We start from the raw sequence: 18,403 nt of genomic DNA on the forward strand, positions 1-18,403 counted from the left end.
ACTAATGTTGTCAGATTTAGATGTCAAATTGATTAAGAGGCCAAGCCACAACCTTGTGAACATTCATGAGGGCCTGCTGAAATTCAACAAGGCAGGAAACGTTGCCTTCAACGGCCTGTGGAGAAGCAACTTGTGGCAATGGAGCAGGAGGCGGCGGTGCACCAGGTGGAGGTGGGTAGGTAAGTGAATGTATGTATGTAGATTTATGTTTTTATATGTACGTATGTGCATATGTACTTATGTATGGTATATATGTATGTATGTATGTATGAATGTATGCATGCATGCATGTATGCATGTATACATGTATGTATGTATGTATGTATGTATGCTTGTATGCATGTATGCATGTATGCATGTATGCATGTATACATGTATGTATGTATGTATGCATGTATGTATGAATGTACTTTCATCACTATTTTGATAACTTCCAGCAGCAAAGTACATTACAAATACGTATTTTTAATACATGCCCTAATTTGCTTGTGTGCCGTTTGTATTATATGTTTATATACATGAGTGGGCACAGGGTAACTTCTTGTCGTGCACTGCCAACTAGAGCACAATTGCTTTAATTTAAATATATTTTTAAGATTTCAATAACTCACATACATTTTAAAAGCCCTTGTTCCATGCATGTTTGGGGTGGGGGGCCTAATGAGTCTTTGGAGTCTCTTGCTGGCCAGCCAAGCATTTAATTTGGGTAATTACAACGGCTGCGTCGCAGGTTCTTGGTTAATGCGGCAATTTAGATAAGCCAACTGGCAATTAGCTGGCTAGCTGGAACCTTAGCTAGTTCTCTTAACGTGCCAGAGCCCATTGTCTTGAACCCTGACCCCGCACAACATACAAATTGCTGAGAAACAACACTCAAAGCATGAACACGGCTGCAAAGCTGTCAACAATTAGCAGTTGGATGAAAGAGAAAGAGAAGTGCAAAAGAATAAAGAAAAAAGATCATAAACTATTTTGACCTCGTTACCCAGTAGCTTCTAACCAGAAAAGAGACGCAACTGAGCCCAATGAACTTGAATAGTGTAAATAATGAAAACATGTTTCTATTTATGTCTAGCGGACATTACCCGGCTTTGCCCGACCCAGTTATTTCCCTTTAAATTTCAAAGATACCGTTTCCACTCTTTTAAAATATTTTTCATAGATATTTAAAAACTGAAGTTGGTCGCAGGAGAAAATAGAAAAATATAAGCTATCTGAAAATGGTAAACAACAATTTTCAATCGATTTCACCTATTTTTGACATTAATGGATAAAATATTGGAAATCGCTGAAAAACGTATTTATTCCGTTTTATTTTAGCTTAGAAAATTGTTGGGAAATTCTTAAACTCTTCCCATCGTATGGAAAACAGAAATGTTTTGACTATGGAGATAGGAAACAATTGACTTTAAATTAATAAATATAGTATTTTCGACTTCCGTTTAAAAGTTAGTAGCACGTATTTGCCAAATAGTCTTATATCAGATTTGCCTTTCTTGCTTTTATATGGGCCCCTTTTTCGCATATTTTGTCTGTTACATTTTGAGAAGTTCCAAATGGACGCGTTCTCATTTCCACATTTATATTTTTTTGACGTTTTATGTTTAACTAGAGTTCTATTTTTATTGTTTTAGAATGTTGTTTAGCAACTTTGCCAAAAGTTTAATTTATTTTAGAGCGTGTGCTTTGCGCTATGTGTTGGTGGACTGGACAGCCATAAATAAAGCTTTTTAAAAATCTTGGATGCTGCCAAGCGTGTTCTTGTTATGTAATCACAGCTTTCTCTACGTCAGAAGGTTTTTGAACTGCTGCAGATATAGATTTATTTTGACAATTGCAATTGAATTGAGTACAAAAATTTGTAGGCTTTCAAGAATTGATATTGCTTGCGACATTGACCCCACTGACCAGAGCCAGAGAGAGAGGGAGGGTGAGAGGTAGACAGAGTTAACAGCATTGTAATTAGTAATCGGTCATGCAAGAAATAGTAGCCCCTCGAGGCCCCAAGGCACGAGTTGCGAGTACCAAGCACTGAGTACGCTTCATTGAGAAGCTGGCGTGTGGGTGGCTGCCCGCTGGTGGGGCATTGTTAGAGGCACACGCAGCCATGGAGTCGCCCAAATGGGGGAATTTTTTCTGTTTTTCAGGTTTTTTTTGTGATTTTGTAGACAAATTTTCGTAGACAATTGTTTTGTCGCTGCGCTTTGATGGGCGACGTTGCAAGAATCGCTGGCATTATATAAACATACAGCACAGCTCCAGCGTCAGTCAGTTGTACACTTCAAGTGGCAAGAAGCAAGAAGAAACCCAAAACTAATCCGACAAAATGTTCAACTTGCGCTCTGTCTATCTGCTGCTGGCCTGCGCCTTGTTTTGCCTGCTGCTGAGCTGCTCGGAGGCAGCGCCACGTCCGCAGGAGGAACAGAGCGCGGCCGGCGACCTGGAGGCGGGCGTCGAGGCTGAGGAAAAGGATCTGCAGGGCGCCGCTTCCTATGGCTATGGCTACTATGCCTCACCTTATCTGGGCAGCTACTATGGCGGCGGCGGCTACTGGCCCCACTATAGCGGCAGCTACTACGGCCTGGGTGAGTTTGGTGAGTCCGCGGATTGGCCAAGGGACCAAGGGGTCCATCTAATGCCTGCTAAACTGTTTGGTCTTTATCTCACTGACAGGCTATCCCTACTATGGCGGCTACTATGGACTGCATCACCATCATCATGGACACTATGGACACTATTTCTAAATGGGAATCAACCTCTCACCTCATAGCTCATGCTAAGCACTCAGCGAGGCTGCGTTAGTGACCAAATTCCTTAGTAGTTTGCACTTTAGCTTCAATTTAATTGCACAAGGATAATTGCTTTAATTAAGCAACAAAATCATAACAAAAAAAATAGAACGAGAGAAATGAAAAAAAAAAACAATATTAATTAATAGCTACAATCGTTTCAACTTTACGACCTACATCTTCTAAAGAAGTCGCAATACCCATACATTCAGAAGTATTATATACATATTAGATGTCATAAAAACAAAGTGAACCGTTGCCGAAAACGCCGAGATAAATAAATAAAATGTAAACATTTTAAATTCAACTGTGGTTTCGGCAAATATGTGCAGAGCCCATAACTCGACTTCGAACCCGACTTCTACTTCAACTTGCGCTAATTAACTGACTCTTCAAACAAATTAAGAGCCGAATTAATCAGCGCCGGCGACGTGACGAGCCACAGGCGTTGCCCATTTCTATGCAAATGAAACAAATTAAACTCAGGTTCTCGAAGTGCTCGCAAATCAGGTAAGAACTTTGTCACGCAATTCGTAGATAGACAGTAGCTGATGTTCGTTTGCTTGCTTTTGGGGGGCGTATGCGTTATTTATGAGCGTAATAAAACGGAGAGTCGCTTCTTCGAGCACATTATGTAAGCCCTTTGCAGCTGACATTTGGTCAGCGCCAAAAAACAATTAGCTATTGGCCCATAAATAAACACAACGCCAAACTTTGTCCGTCTGAGCCAACTGTCAGTCAGTCTGTCTGTCCGTCCGGCTGTCTGTCTGGCCGTCCGGCTGTCTGTCCGTCTATCAGCTTGTCTCTTGACGAAAGGTCGCGCGGAAGTGCTGCAGCCGAACGGCAAGATTAACGGGCAAAGGTGACAGACAGGCTTATAACCGTTTGATTCGATTCGATCGTACGGATCAGCTTCGCATAAAATTTACATGCCAAATTAATGATGAATGGGTGCGCGGCAGCTGTGAACCTTGCCAAAAAAAAAGCAAGCCAGAGTGCGTTAGTTGGCAATGCCCGGCTAGAAGATACCCTGGAGTCGGCAACGAGTCGAACGAGTCGGACTTAGACTCCTGACCAATAATATTTTTCTCTACTTTGTGAACTCCTTTGTCTTTTAAAAAGTTTATTTATTCTCACTTGATTCCTAGTAATTAATTTATTGGTCCATGCCCAAATTATTTTAACAAAAACATGATACCCTTTTATGGCAATTATCAATGGGTATAAAAACACACAAAACTCACAATTGTCGCGCTTAAATCATGCCAAGAATTCGATGCGTTATTGACCTTTGTTAACATTTAAATACTTAAGCTGAATATGACTTTTATTTTCGATATTTGTTTGCCACATAAATGTCAATATCAAGAACATTTCAGGGTATTCATTCACAAAACGCTTTGTCTTGTGTACGCTTTGTATTCATATTTGCAGACAATGCTGTTAAATTGGCTATTAAATAATCATTTGTTGAGTGGCGCTCACGTTTTGTATATACTTATTTTGTATATTTTTCTCATATTTCTTTCTTCTCATTTGGCTGAAGCGTGGCCAAGCTGAGCATTTATCATAATTGATGTTTGCCAAATTTTCAAATTTTTGCAATTCTATTTTAGGCAAGCCGCCAAAGCGATAAATATTGGTTAAATGAAGCAATAAACTTGTTTTTAAATACAAATCAAAATCAAAATCGAAAAAAAAAAAACATTAATTAACAACAATAACATTCCGCAGTGCACTTGCTTGCGCTTACAGTCAACAAACGGATGAAATATTCGGATTATTTTTGGATCATTGCTCATGAATAAGTCGCATGAATGGCCCAAATTTTGAAGTGCATGACTTGCCCAATAATCACATTAAATGGGTTTTACACACTCATTACGAAAGCGAAAAAAAAAAAAATTAAAGAGGAAACAATGCAACAAACCGGACTAGCAAATTGTCGAAGTCCAAGAATAATCGAAAAGCGTAAAGTCATGAGCAGGTTTTCCGAGATGTGAGCTCTTTAAACGTTTAAAGATATTGTATCTGCTGGGTTATATATATTCCAAACAATTGTTGGACGCGAGTTCAAGTGCACGATCGCCCACATTTTGATTGATTTCTTTGTGCGTAGCTGCGTGGGCTGTGTAATAATTCAATTAGACGCTAATCGGGTCATTAGCGGGACGCCTTGAACAATCAGATCTTGCTGGCGTTAAAATGCAATCAGCCCTCCTGGTTTTTCTTATGGTAATTATATGCGATTATAGATAAATAATCAATCTATATGCATGGGGCATTAACTGTTTAGAGTCGGCTTAAAGCTGTTGCGAAAAGTTCTTGCTGCGACAAGTTCGTGTCTTAAGTCTTTCGTTTGACTGCCTCATTGATATGTGGCGCACATAGCGCAGGGCAGCAGCCACAACAAAAACAACAACAACAACAACAACAATAATAACAACAACAACAACAATATTAACTACGTCTGCGTCGTGCTCGTCTGCTTGCCACCAAGGACACAGCTGCATACGCACTTGAACCCCATCCTGTTGCTGCTGCGACTCGCGACCCTCAAAACTGGCCATTGAACTGGCCGCAAAAAACGTGTTCGACTGTTCCGCTCGCTGCGGCAATTTGGCGACTTTTGTGGTGTGCTGCCGCAGGTGAGAATCGAGCTGGCCGCGACCTGCGGTCGGTCTCTCGGTCATGCCAAAAGGCATTTAAGTTTCGTCTTTGACCTTGCACGCTGATCTTCGTGCGATCTTCATGCGATGTTCATATGTGTGAATGGTTCACCACAGGGCGCGGTGCGTGTGTGTGTGGGCTGTTGTTCTGCTCTTTTCTGAGACGCCCCGCACACCTTAATTACCTGTGTCCCATGCTCGAGTTGGCAAGAGCAAGGGCAATCAATTGTGGCCAGTGTGGCTCTAAATGCATCCGACCAGAAACGCGCCCGAAAACAAGACAAACAAGTGCGCTCTAGTCGGGAGTGCCCGAGTTGGAGATACCCTGTGCTGACGTTACAAGCAGCCTTGGTTGTCGTTAAATATATCTCACACTATAGGGAGGTATTCATAATTAACTTAGGTATTTATAGTCCGATGTTTATGACATTTTTATGATTACTTCGAGAATTTATATCTCGAATTTTAATGGACGGATGGATAGACAGACCGACATCGCCATAACTATTCAAATCGTCCTCCGGTTAAAGATTTCTTCCTGTAAAGTTTTATGCTCTTTATGCTCTTGATGCTTTCCTTAATCGGTTACATACATTTGCACACAACAATCATGCCCTCTCGCCCATTATTATTGGGTATAAGCAAACTTTACCAGCTCGTAACTTTATTACCAGCAATTCCAAAAGTCAAGCGCTTTAATTAGCCTTTAACTTCCGCAACATTTGCAACATTTGCGTTAAAGAAGTTTTTTTTTCTCGGTCGGACATGGTATTTATTTTTTGGCCATCCTCCATATCTAACATGGTTGTGGGTGCACTACTCCCGAGTCAAGTGATTTATGAACGCACCGAAATATTCATAAATAAAACTTTACGGCATTCGTTTGATTTGTTAAACTAAGTATTATTTGGCTTTGATTAAAGCGTTCGGTGCCGTTCAGTGAGCCATATAATCAGAGCTGCGGCTAGATTAGCGAGAGCTAAGAAGGAAACAAAATAGACAATAGCTGTTCAGCTGTCCATTTTGGCACATATTCTAAATCATAATATAATAATCATTATTTTGCGTCAAATTGCTGACGGGAAGTCTCATTTGATTTAAGGCCATATTTCTGCTTGTTAGCTGTGGAAACAACGACATCATTCACAGTCACAAAAGCCAGCACATCAAATCCTCCAAGCTAAGGTCACGCATGCTGTAAACTTTCTAAACGAAAACCAGAATCGATAAACAGAACCCGATCTCCGCCTGCAGCTCCACTTCCTTCTTTGTAACAGGATCAGATGGCGCATCTCCCGGCACTTAAAACTGATAATTCATTGTGCAGCCGGACCTGAAGTCGAAGCTGAACCCAATGACTCTGATGCTACAACCTTGAGGCAAAAGTGCAAAAATTGTTGACGTTTTGTTGTTGCTGCTGCTGATCTGTTCATGTTGTAGGATGTATGTAATTAACTTGAACTTGTTGTTGTTGTTGTTGTGATTGTTATTGTTGCCGGTTTAAGCTGCCAGTCGCTGTGCTGCTGCTGCTGCTTTTATGACCGAAAATTTATATTGCAAATAAAACCAAAGTTCGGCTGCCTCAAAAGCTAATCGTTGAAGAATGTTTGCTATAAATTAAATGCTCAAATTTCTCAAATTTATTGCAGCCGCTGCCTATAAAGAATGTACAAAAATTCAATTAGAAGTGTTGCATTTGTCATTATTATACTTATATTTATTATTGTTGGTTGTATTACTATCATTATTGTTGTCTTTTTTTTTAATTTTATTGTTATCATTATTACTCTTTTTTATTTTAATTAATATTACTATTATCATGATTGTTATTACCAGCATCCCATTTCTTTAGCCAGAAATTGTCTTGAATTGATTTATATGTCAGAAATTAATTATGTCTCGGATAAGTGAACTCCCAAAGGCACACATCGCAGACAGAAAATATTAATAATCAACTATCAACTATAAATTTATTCGACATTTATTGTCAATTGGTGTTAGTTGGAGTTGTGGGAAGAGCATATTTGCGTCGGCCTTGCGCTGTCAGTTTACTCTGCCAGCTAATTTATTTATTTTGTCGTTGTATTGTATCATTTTTCATCAATATTAAAAAAGTATCGTTGAGGTTTATTGAACTGCTTTGCGGATTTGCAGTAGGTGAAAATGCTTGCTGCTGATTCATTTGTTGTCGCTAATTTTACATCGCGGTTTGATTGAGCAGAGTTTATTTATTTATTTTATTTTAATATTAATTTACCTTTTTTTGTATGCCACTGGCGAAATTGTTGTAGTCGTTGGTCAGGTGTCGAAATCCATAAAACCGCCAAGTGAACTTATTATTTATGTGTCAGGTGCGAAGCATCTTAACTAGTTCTGGCCAAGCACATCCTGACAGCGACTGTCACTGGGATCGCATACAAATCAGCGTGGAGCTCGCAAAGAGAACCTGTCCACTTAGCCGAGCCAATACTGGCAACTAAATTGCGCAATTAAATGCTTGTATTTTAAGTATTTTCTATTTTCATAAATATTTAAAATCGTTTTCAGACAAGCTGCGGCTGCGTAGACTAAGCGGCTTTAGTTTGGCTTTATATAATAGACTTGGGTCTGTATTTAGAACAGAGCATCTCGACTCGTCTGTCTCCTGGTTTAGTTTTTAATTAACAGTTTGCTTTGTTAATGGCATTTATTTGCTTTGATTGCCACAAATATCGCAATTTGAAAGTTGAAATACTTGAACTGTGCTCGCAGCAGATCGTACAAACCGTTTGGGATTTCGATATGCGTATCTTCCGGTTTTTCGACCAAATTATTATTAATAATAATTCAATTTCTAGCTTTTTAACGAGCTGTGCGCAACCAGCATATTTCTTCTTCCTCTTCTTCGTAGTTTACATGGATTATTTCTTTTGTTTTGCTTTTTAAGGGTTTTCAATTAAAAGCAACTGCCACGCAATCCATTAAACGTTCGATAATTTGTCAGCGGAGCGATTAATGAATGAAACAACATTAATTAACAATTAATAGTGTTGCGAGCAAGGTTGTTAGAATAGTATGAACTCCCCCCAAAACCAAACTGACTGCACTCGCTTCTGGGTGCAGTCTTAATTTCATGATTTTAGTTTCAGTTGAGCCGATGATTGATGGATGTTGGATCAATTGTGGCTTTGCATTACCTTTTGATTGCCAAGCGACAAGCCCCAAGTATAACCCACAGTATCTGAAAGTGAAACTAAGTGAATTTGGGGTGGAACTCTCAGCTAAGGTCGATTGGCAGCTCTCAAAATATTTGCCAAAAAGATAACAAAAGCCAATCAAATCAGGAGTGCTGTGGTCGATATGCTCGACTGGTAGATACCCTGTAAGCAGACTCGGGATTTCTGTAGCAGGCAGAAGAATTCATCTCCGATCTTTTAAGGTATATATATATCATATTTTTGATTAGCCTATCAATTTAGCTATGTCAATCTTTTTCAGATAACAGACTTCATAAGATCAAAAAATGAGTTATCGAACGTGCTCGCTGGTAGATACCCTGTAACCAAGCTTAGGTTGTATTGTGGCAGGCATATATATAATTATATATATTATTAATTTAATCATGCCAATCTTTTTCAGATCTGCGAGCTCATGCGAGCTAGGGAATTCCATCGATAACTCACTACATTGCCACGAAATCGATCAAAATCGATATCAACAGCCGTTTGTTTCTCATATCTCGGTAAGTTTAAGAGTCAGACTAAACATCTTTGGTGTTTAGCATATCTTTGAGAATAATCAAAATATTTTTCCCCTTCTCCCGTTTCAGATTTGTTGCTGGCTGCATGCGTGCCCTGTACTCTGCTAACTCATTTGTGTACAGGGTGTAAAAAAGTTTGAACTTCTTCAAATCGATCAAAATCGATATCAACATCCTTTTCTTAATCATATCTCGGGAAGTTTAAGAATTCGAGAAAACAATTTTAATTTTATGCTTATCTTAGATAATCATCAAACTATTTCTCTTCTAGAAGCGCTTTTCCCGTTCAACCCAGAGCTGTTGCTGGCAGCATATCTGCGACATACCCGCCTAAACCATTTGTGTACAGGGTATACAAAGTTTTGCTTTGGACATTGCGATTTCAGCAAGTCAGCGAGTCGGAGACACAGTCAAGGTCAGATCAAATTTGCAACAGTAGCCCAAAAACGTGAATCTCTTGTGGTTTTGGCAGCTCTGTTGCAAACACGAGCTGCGTCGCATATTGCAGGAAACCGAGACGCTGCTGCTGCACTTGAAATTAGTTCTCGGCCAGGCCCAAGTCAACCTGCCACCACCTGCATCACCAGGCGAGCTGGCGCATGCGTAACCGACGCGTTGGAGTCGCGGTCGGAGCCGAAGTCTCGGCCGTCTTCGGGCTGACGCTCTTATAAATAAGCCGTGCGTTGGCGCAGTTTTTGTTATTTGAACTTCAAATCTGATCGAGTTCGCATCGTCTGCTGCCAGGCGGCGTTTCAAAATTCTCGTGCGTCGTTCTCACTAGCGAAGCGCGCGCGTTTTCCCAGCGTTTTTAGCCGCGTGTGTGCTTGTGCGTGAGTGGGCAGCTGTTGCCGTAAACAGAAAAAGAGACACTGTGCTATATAGAACATATGCTAATCCATATATATAAACTATATATAAATATATATATTTTTAGCTGGTGACGCAAGTGTTGCTCTAAGCTCTATATTTCGTTTGCCCCGCGCTGTTGCAGCCCCGCTCAAGCATGAGGATGGTGAGTTTAAGTGTTAAATAGTGTGTGTATGCCGCATCTGAACAATCAAGCAATAACAATATCAGCTGAGAACCACCTTAAGGCTAGAATGCAAGAAAGGTTCACACTTTTTTGGGGTGCAGTTCCAGTTGCAGTGGCTGGCAGCTGGCATCGACTGCGACTTCGGCATCGCATTTGTCTGTCAAACAAAATTGCTCAACCGACGAAGACGAAAAGAAAAAAAAACATCAAGTAAGAGTATTTACTCGGGGAGCACCCGACTAGCAGATAAATTAAACACACAGGCAAGCTGGGCATTCGGTGCTTGAAGTCCGAATTTGATTCAATTTTCAATATAATGCATCTGACTCTATCGTTATCGAGGAGAGGCGAGAGGTTCAAAATATTTGGACATTTTCAATGGGGTTAGGCTAAACGGTTTCTAAATTTCCAATGTTTCACATCTGACTCTATCGTTATCTATTTATATTGATCATGGAAACGACGCAATTTACCGATACTTTTAGACAAACTTTATCAAAAGGAGAAGCTTCATTCCAAATCTTGAATCTTTAGCTTTTATAGTCTTTAAGATCCCCATACAGAGAAAAATAGGTAACGATCGACTACTTTTTTCCGATTTTTTCTTCTGCCTGTTGCATACATTTGCACAAAGGCCTTATACCCCTTTTGGGCATTTTCAATGAGTTTTAGGGTATGAAAAACGGTTTCTAAAAGCGACAGCAAAAACAAACAACTTACGAGCAAGTCGACGATTCGTTTACGTATTACCATGCGCTAGCAAAATTTGCATAAACGGCGCTACAATTGAGGAAAATCGGTACAAGTACAAATTAAATAACAGAAAACCGAGAAAAACTGAAAAAAAAAAAACTGAACAAAAAACAGGTGGCAAACAAATCGCGACCTGCCGCAACAGCCATTAGGCGTCGCATGTCGCTGATGTCAAAGGAAACGAGTTACCCTTAAGTCTAATAATAAGTCTTAAACTTTACAAAGTGTTACCCAAAACTCAGTTTCGACGCGCCGCTGAGCAAGGCGAAGACCCACAAACCGGAAACGGTCATAAATACGCTCGTTTCGTCGCCTTTTCCCCTCCCCCCACCCACTTAGCGCTCTTCACGCTAAAACGCACCTGTTCTTGGCCGACGCCACAAGTGTTGCAAGAGATTTGCCCAACAATTTGCTTGGCCAGCGACCACGTTGCGTATGCGCAATGCGGCGAGCTTTGCATTCGCAGCAGAACAAAAGTTGTCATCGTGCTGACTGCTGTATATTGGGTGGCAAATTGTAATTAATGCCAGCTATAAAAAGCCACAACCAGATTTTCTTCAAGGTCGCCAACACACGCACGCACACAGACTCTTTTTTGTAAAGGGAACTTCACACGCCTCAATTGTGACAATTAACGCGCCCCAAAGCTAGTTGTTTTTGCTTTGTTGCCATTACGCATTGTTGTAAAAATGACTCGTCGTGATTTAACAATCAAATTCTCTGTCTGTCTCTATCTCTCTCTCTCTCTCTTCCCCTCTTTCCTCCTCTAGTCTTGTGGGTGCAGCTGTTGCAACAGTTATGAGAATTACAGAATTATGCCAGCTCAAATGAGTTGGCAATTTGTCAAAAATGTTGTAATTAACAGGGCTGCAAAAAAAAAAAAAAAAACAATTTATATATGTGGGCTATTCGGTTCAGGGTTAGAACCAGCAACTTGCTTTGAGTAGCGGTTCGTGAAGCTAATCTAGCACATACACAAGCCCAGGTTTCATTTTACAATAACAATTAAATTCCTTATATACAAGATGGGGTGTAATTTAAGAGTTTATTAACTCCTTTCCCAAGCGTTTTCAGGATTTAGTTCTATCCGTAAAATTCATAGAATTCCAATTTTGAATTTAAAACCTGTTTTATGGCTATAAATAATATCTACAAATCTTATGTGTAACTCTTAATTAGAGCGGATATTTACAATCTAAAACAGCTCATCTAAAAACCGATTGCTGTTGCCCAAAAAAATACCTGAATTGTTTTCGTTTTTTGAGCACATTTCCATATGTGTTAAATTAAATTAAAAGAAGAAAAAAAAAGCGAATCACATTTGCGGTACGCCTTCTACTCAGCGCGTTGAGAATTTATTGTATGACACCTGAGTCACAGCCATATACAAACAATTCAGCAAAAAAAATATTCACTTAATTGGGCTGTGACTTAATGGTCAACATATCACAAAGTTGTTGTTTTTTGCTCTTTGCTAAATGCGGTTGAGGAAAATCATTTAAGCCATAAAACTATAATAAATGTCGCCCAGAACAGAGAACTCTGAACCGAGACAATTTTGACAGTCGTAGCTGAGGAAGCAACAGTTGTTATACCCTTTTACAGAGCATTCCAATCGCATCTTGAAATGTGTAACGCATAGAAGATACCCTCTGCTTAGACCCCATTAGGGATTAGATTCATAGAACTAGTCGATATAGCTCCCTCAGCTTTAAGACTATCGTCATAAGACTATATCACGCAGCTTCCATAGGAATAAATGTTTCTATAAAAAACATTTTTGTTACTCAAGAGTTAAACAATAGATCATTTACGAGTTCATGATAAGCACATCAGTTCAAGTCCCGTCGGAAAACTTTATCATCTAGCTCTAAAGAGAGAAAAGAAAGGCAATTAAGAGCTCCACAATTACTCTTAAATTTCGGCAAGTGTATTAAGATTTCGACGTGCCTATATTAGTTGTTCTCCGTAGTTTTTTATGGGTCCAGTGCAATTGCACTTTTGTCGAAACGAGCTTGAGTTTAAGAACCGACAGCTGACAACTCGGCCTCAGTTGCTGTGTGCGGAGTGGCAAATTTTATAATATTTTTTTTTTGCTTACAATTAATCAAAAATGTCTGTTTCAGCTCGACAAGTTGCTTAAGTCAGCCGCATGTTGCGTGGGAGTCTGAAACTATTTTTATATTTATTTAGATGGGTTCTTTGCTTTGTTTCTGCGTTACCGAATCGCTTGATAGCTTGTCGTTAGGAGTTTATGGCTTTTGAGAGCTCACTCAAGGTGGTCTCTAATGCCCCCAACAAATTAAGTTCTTCAGAAATTCCGGGTTCTTTGCCAAAATCCTAAGCCAGACTTGTTTGTTTGTCTCAGCTCGATTGGATTGAAACTATGGCATAAAAAAAAAAAAAACAAATAAATTAAATCCATTTCTGTTGCCTTTGATTCCTGTTACCAACAACTGACAGATTTGCTGTACCCAACGGCAAGGGTATGGATTTTAATGGCTACAATTTGTTTTCTCCGCTTCAAGGTTGACAAAAAGTTGTCTCAAATTAGTTGCAAGCCATTCGCCGCTATTCAATTTAAATAAATCTGACAGTTTACTAATTAAGCCAACTTTAATAATCAAATGCGAGCTGATGAATGGCTCGGGACGCGGGCCGTAAAAAGTTCTTTGAACTGAGCCGAGCATTAAACATTACGTAACATCGTTAACACTTACGTAATTAGAACATTTGTCGGCTCTGACTGCCATATGTTAATTGCAGACGCACTGACATTGAGTCGCAGTCCGAGGCTTCGGCTGTGGCAGCTGCTACCAGTTTCTGCTGCCCCAATAAGCCGGCTGCGAGGCAGCTTGGCATGCGGGCGCCTTTGGCTCATAATTAATGAACAGCCTGTCATTGGCGGCCATCACGCGGCATTCCACGCTGAACAGTTTAAGCGAATTGCGTTTAAATGCTTTTAGTTTGATAATCAAAAGTCATTTACAAATGGGACACATTGCGAGCCTCTGTGAAGTGAAGTGTTTAGACGCGCGGCCCCAAACAAATAAGGGCTTTAAGCTGTGCCAATTTTGACCTCAGGTGCTTGTGTCCAAATAAATATTTCAAAAATCTTGCAAAGCATTCGCCAAATTATGTGCGGAAACTTGACGTGTTAATCCACGCTCCATTCGAACACCATTGATGCTGTCCATCAGCTGTCCAGTAAATATGTTTAAGAGCTCGACTAATGGATTTTATTATTTCTTGTATTATTTATTATTTTCAGCAACTTCGCTTTCTATGCATCATCCTAGGCGCCGTGAGCGCCCAGTGTTTGTCTCCGTTCTCCACCCAACAGGATGGCCAGCTGCAGGTATTGTTATGTTCATGTTTACTTTCACTGGACACACATCTGATGCTCGCATTTTTCAGGACTTGAGCCATGACGTACATGGGGGATATGATTACCCGCAGCCGAAGGTGCCCTTTACTGATGGTTATTCCTATCCACGCCCATCGGTGCCTTTCCCGCCGCAGCCCCAACCGCCGAGCAGAGGCTATGACTACCCCAAGCCGACAATTGCCTTTCCGCCAGTCACCAGCCCTCCACCACAGAAGATACAGAGTGGCTATTCTTATCCACGCCCATCGGTGCCGTTCCCGCCTCCAGAGCAACCGAAGTATATTCCGCCGCCGCAGCAGATTATTCCAGAGCAACCGAAATATGTGCCGCCAGTGCAACCCAGCAAAGGCTACGATTATCCCAAGCCATCAATTCCCTTCCCGCCACCACCTCCAGTGATACCGAAGAGTCCACCTCAACCACAGTATTTGCCACCTGCTAAGCCAACAAATCCTCCTCAAACACAGTACTTGCCGCCGGTGAAGCCGACCAGCCCACCACAGCCTAAATACTTACCCCCCGCCAAGACGAGTGGAGGATATGATTACCCGAAGCCGGCGATTCCATTCCCACCGCCCGTTCAACCCACAAGCCCCCCTCAGCCTAAGTACTTGCCGCCCGTGAAGCCGACCAACCCGCCGCAGCCCAAATACCTGCCCCCAGTGCAGCCCAGCAAAGGTTATGATTATCCTAAGCCAGCCGTACCCTTCCCACCACCTGTTATAGTCAAGACTACACCACAGCCTCAGTACTTGCCTCCCGTTAGGCCAACAAGTCCACCTCAACCTCAATATTTGCCACCTGCCAAGCCAAAATCAGGCTATGATTACCCGAAACCGGCAATACCTTTCCCACCGCCGACCCCGGTAAGACCAACAAGTCCACCACAACCCAAATACTTACCTCCTGTGAAGCCGACAAGCCCACCTCAGCCCAAATATCTGCCTCCGGTGCAGCCAAAATCAGGATATGACTACCCGAAGCCGTCAATTCCATTCCCACCACCAGTTATTCCGAAGAGCCCCCCAAAACCACAATACTTGCCCCCTGTTAAGCCTACAAGTCCACCTCAACCTCAATACTTGCCCCCTGTTAAGCCAAAATCGGGATATGACTATCCAAAGCCAGCAATTCCATTCCCACCTCCGGCTCCAATACCCACTAAACCACCTCAGCCAAAATACTTACCTCCCGTGCAACCCACCAGCCCACCTCAACCCAAATATTTACCTCCCGTGCAACCCACCAGCCCACCTCAACCTAAATACTTACCTCCCGTGAAACCCACCAACCCGCCACAGCCTAAATACTTACCTCCCGTCAAGCCAAATGGTGGATATGATTATCCAAAGCCCGCAATTCCATTCCCTCCACCTGTTATACCCAAGACCACACCCCCATCACAATACTTACCACCCGTGGTGGTGACCAGCCCACCTCAGCCCAAGCATCAGGGTTACGACTATCCGAAGCCGGCAATTCCATTCCCGGCACCCACCCCGGCCCAGTATCTGCCACCTCCGTCACCCAAGAGCGAGGGATACTCCTATCCAAAACCGGCGATCGCCTTCAATTTCTAGGTTCCCGCTTCCCGTCCTGCCCAGCACTAATTAATTGACGCGATTGCCTCTCCGTGCCCATAGGAACTTGCGATATTGAATAATTGTAATTAACTATAATAATATTATTTAATATTTAATATTAATGATGTACCTGAGTCCGCGCCAGCGGGCTCTGCAATCGAATTTTAGTCATTAAAATATGTTTATAACTGTGCGATTCTGCCGAAATAAAACGAACGATGTCTATGCATATGAAGCTACCAGTTCAGAGGCGATGACCTTTGGAATCGTTTTTTTCTTCAAATTTCAAATAAAACATTAATTAAATGATTATTTTAGGAATAAGAGTTAAATATATATTACATTTATTTCTGGTATAAGCCATGTCTAAAATGCTAATGCTAAATGTTAATAATCCGTTCAGTTTTCGTAGAGTGTGATGATTATCCCTGATGAACATTCAGAGGTATTTAAAAAATGTATAAAATCAAAAGTTTGTCAATTTGAACATTATTTTTTAAAGAAATAAGAATTTCTCCAGAATCGCACTTACTATTAGGTTTTGTAGATATTTTAAACCCAGAATCGATTTAAGCAAAAATGTGGGCTCTTATATTTCAAATATTTTAATTTCTTTTTATCGGAATTCATTACCAATTTTCTAAGCTTTAAGAAACTTTTATATATCCCTCGTGAGCATAACCCAAGAAGCATTGCATATAGTTCGCAATATTTCGAAAATGTGATGCTCCACGATATTTTTGTCTAAAAAATTTTATATAGTTTTTAGAAATAGTTGCTAAATCAATCTGGGGAATAAATATTTATAAAAAGTTTATAATTTAATTTAAGGTAGATACAGAGTATACTTTTAGAAAGCTACAAGAACTGCACCTAAGAGTATGCTAGATATTTGTGGTATTGTGCTTCGCAGATCTACTTTTAATAGATTTTACCTGTAGATTTATTGTGAATTGTTTTTACACAAGCCAAATGCTAATTGGATGAAAATGTTAAAAAAAATGCTCGAGGGTAAAGTCAGAAAAGGCTTTAAAAATAACTTAATATTTTATCGGTCGATCGCCATTGATCCTTTGTTAGTTAAATGATATATATGTATAATAATCCATAGAAGTATCTAATATTTAATATGATATGATATGATACTGTGCTTGGTCCGGCCGATTTCCCGACGGATTATTAACTCCTGTGAATATTCCTACGGATTTTTGATTGGAGAATACATTTTACTGTATTTCGAGGTAAATAATTGAAAAGAAGTTTTTAAATCGTTTTAAAGGCATTTCTTTATTAACTGCATTCCCTGACAATTGCCAGATAAATGATAAAATTCAATTTTTCAGTTAAAGTTAACATTTGGATTTGCTGGCATTGCTTTGGGAGCCTCGATTGCGTTCCATTTAGTATCTGCGGCGACGGATGACGCGACGGTGGGTCTTGTAACGGTAGCCATCAGACGAGGAGAAGCTGTGGGCTGGAGCTGGCTCGGAGGCAGCGGTCTCGTAGCTCTCGACAGCGGGTGCGCTGTAGGATTGAGCAGGAGCCGAGTAGGACTGAACGGGAGCCGAGTAGGACTGGACTGGAGCCGAGGCGGCGGCAGTGTAGACAGGAGCTGGAGCCGATGCTGCTGGGGGCAGGTACTCGCTGGATGGAGCAGAGGCAGCAGTCTGCACAGGGGGCAGGTAGTCGTTGGAGGGCAGGTGGCTCACATCACGACGGTGGCGACGCAGCACAACGCGACGGTGGGTCTTGTAGCGGTAACCATCAGCAGAGGAGAAGCTGTGAGCTGGTGCTGGCTCAGAGGCAGCAGTCTCGTAGCTCTCGGCAGCGGCAGCGGGTGCGCTGTAAGTCTGGACTGGAGCGGAGGCGGCGGGCGTGTAGCTCTCAACGGCAGCGGGTGCGCTGTAGCTCTGGACGGGAGCGGGAGCTGCGTAAGTCTGAACTGGAGCTGAGGCGGCGGCGGTGTAGGTAGCTGGAGCCGAGTAGGACTGGGCGGGCGCTGCGTAGGACTGAACTGGAGCAGAGGCGGCGACCGAGTAGGACTGGGCAGGAGCTGCGTAGGACTGAACTGGAGCCGAGGCGGCGGCAGTGTAGGTAGCTGGAGCCGAGTAGGACTGGACAGGAGCCGAGTACGATTGGCTGGCAAAGCTCTGGACTGGAGCAGAGGCAGCTGTCTCGTAGCTGGGGGCAGCATAGGAGGCAACCGGAGCGCTCGCAGCACCGCGGTTAGGTGGCAGATATTGGTTGCTGGGCAGATGGCTGACATCCGCGGCAACGGCGGCGACGAGGGCACAGATCAGCAACAGTTTCTGTAAAATAAAAAAATTAAAGCAAAAGGTAAGTTGTGAGTGCGGGTCGCCAGCCTGCGAAGGATGTGGTTGTGTACCATTTTGCTAGCTCGCTTCTGTAGAATCCAAGAAGAAATGATGCTGTTGCCAGGTTTGTGTCG

At 41.7% G+C, this 18,403-nt stretch overlaps 3 protein-coding genes and 1 long non-coding RNA gene across 7 annotated transcripts; 3 read left to right on the forward strand and 1 right to left on the reverse strand.

Moving 5' to 3' along the window:
- The first annotated feature begins 2,165 nt into the window (after positions 1-2,165).
- LOC6636589 (cuticle protein 6.4) lies at positions 2,166-3,096 on the forward strand. 2 transcript variants are annotated; one of them, XM_002059990.3, is made up of 2 exons: positions 2,166-2,585; positions 2,674-3,096. In XM_002059990.3, exons 1-2 carry the CDS (start codon positions 2,327-2,329, stop codon positions 2,742-2,744), a joined length of 330 nt encoding a protein of 109 aa, XP_002060026.1. In that variant the 5' UTR covers positions 2,166-2,326; the 3' UTR covers positions 2,745-3,096. The 2 variants fall into 2 exon arrangements, with proteins under 2 accessions (XP_002060026.1, XP_032291448.1); XM_032435557.2 differs by having other exon boundaries at positions 2,171-2,594.
- A 5,832-nt stretch (positions 3,097-8,928) lies between these two features.
- Positions 8,929-9,392, forward strand: LOC138911045 (uncharacterized). The gene is made up of 3 exons (XR_011416346.1): positions 8,929-9,009; positions 9,077-9,179; positions 9,267-9,392. It is a non-coding gene; the product is annotated as an uncharacterized lncRNA (long non-coding RNA).
- A 507-nt stretch (positions 9,393-9,899) lies between these two features.
- On the forward strand, positions 9,900-16,189 carry LOC6636588 (uncharacterized). 3 transcript variants are annotated; one of them, XM_002059989.4, is made up of 4 exons: positions 9,904-10,023; positions 10,132-10,209; positions 14,255-14,341; positions 14,401-16,189. In XM_002059989.4, exons 2-4 carry the CDS (start codon positions 10,201-10,203, stop codon positions 15,949-15,951), a joined length of 1,647 nt encoding a protein of 548 aa, XP_002060025.1. In that variant the 5' UTR covers positions 9,904-10,023; positions 10,132-10,200; the 3' UTR covers positions 15,952-16,189. The 3 variants fall into 3 exon arrangements, with proteins under 3 accessions (XP_070064162.1, XP_002060025.1, XP_015023829.1); XM_015168343.3 differs by having other exon boundaries at positions 9,910-10,027; XM_070208061.1 differs by having other exon boundaries at positions 9,900-10,209.
- A 1,035-nt stretch (positions 16,190-17,224) lies between these two features.
- On the reverse strand, positions 17,225-18,380 carry LOC6636587 (cuticle protein 16.5). The gene is made up of 2 exons (XM_070208062.1): positions 18,341-18,380; positions 17,225-18,263 (listed from the first exon to the last, which is right to left on the reverse strand). Exons 1-2 carry the CDS (start codon positions 18,341-18,343, stop codon positions 17,355-17,357), a joined length of 912 nt encoding a protein of 303 aa, XP_070064163.1. The 5' UTR covers positions 18,344-18,380; the 3' UTR covers positions 17,225-17,354.
- Positions 18,381-18,403: the final 23 nt, after the last annotated feature.

This window comes from Drosophila virilis, chromosome 3, assembly GCF_030788295.1.
Source record: "Drosophila virilis strain 15010-1051.87 chromosome 3, Dvir_AGI_RSII-ME, whole genome shotgun sequence".
Lineage (NCBI taxonomy): Eukaryota > Metazoa > Arthropoda > Insecta > Diptera > Drosophilidae > Drosophila > Drosophila virilis.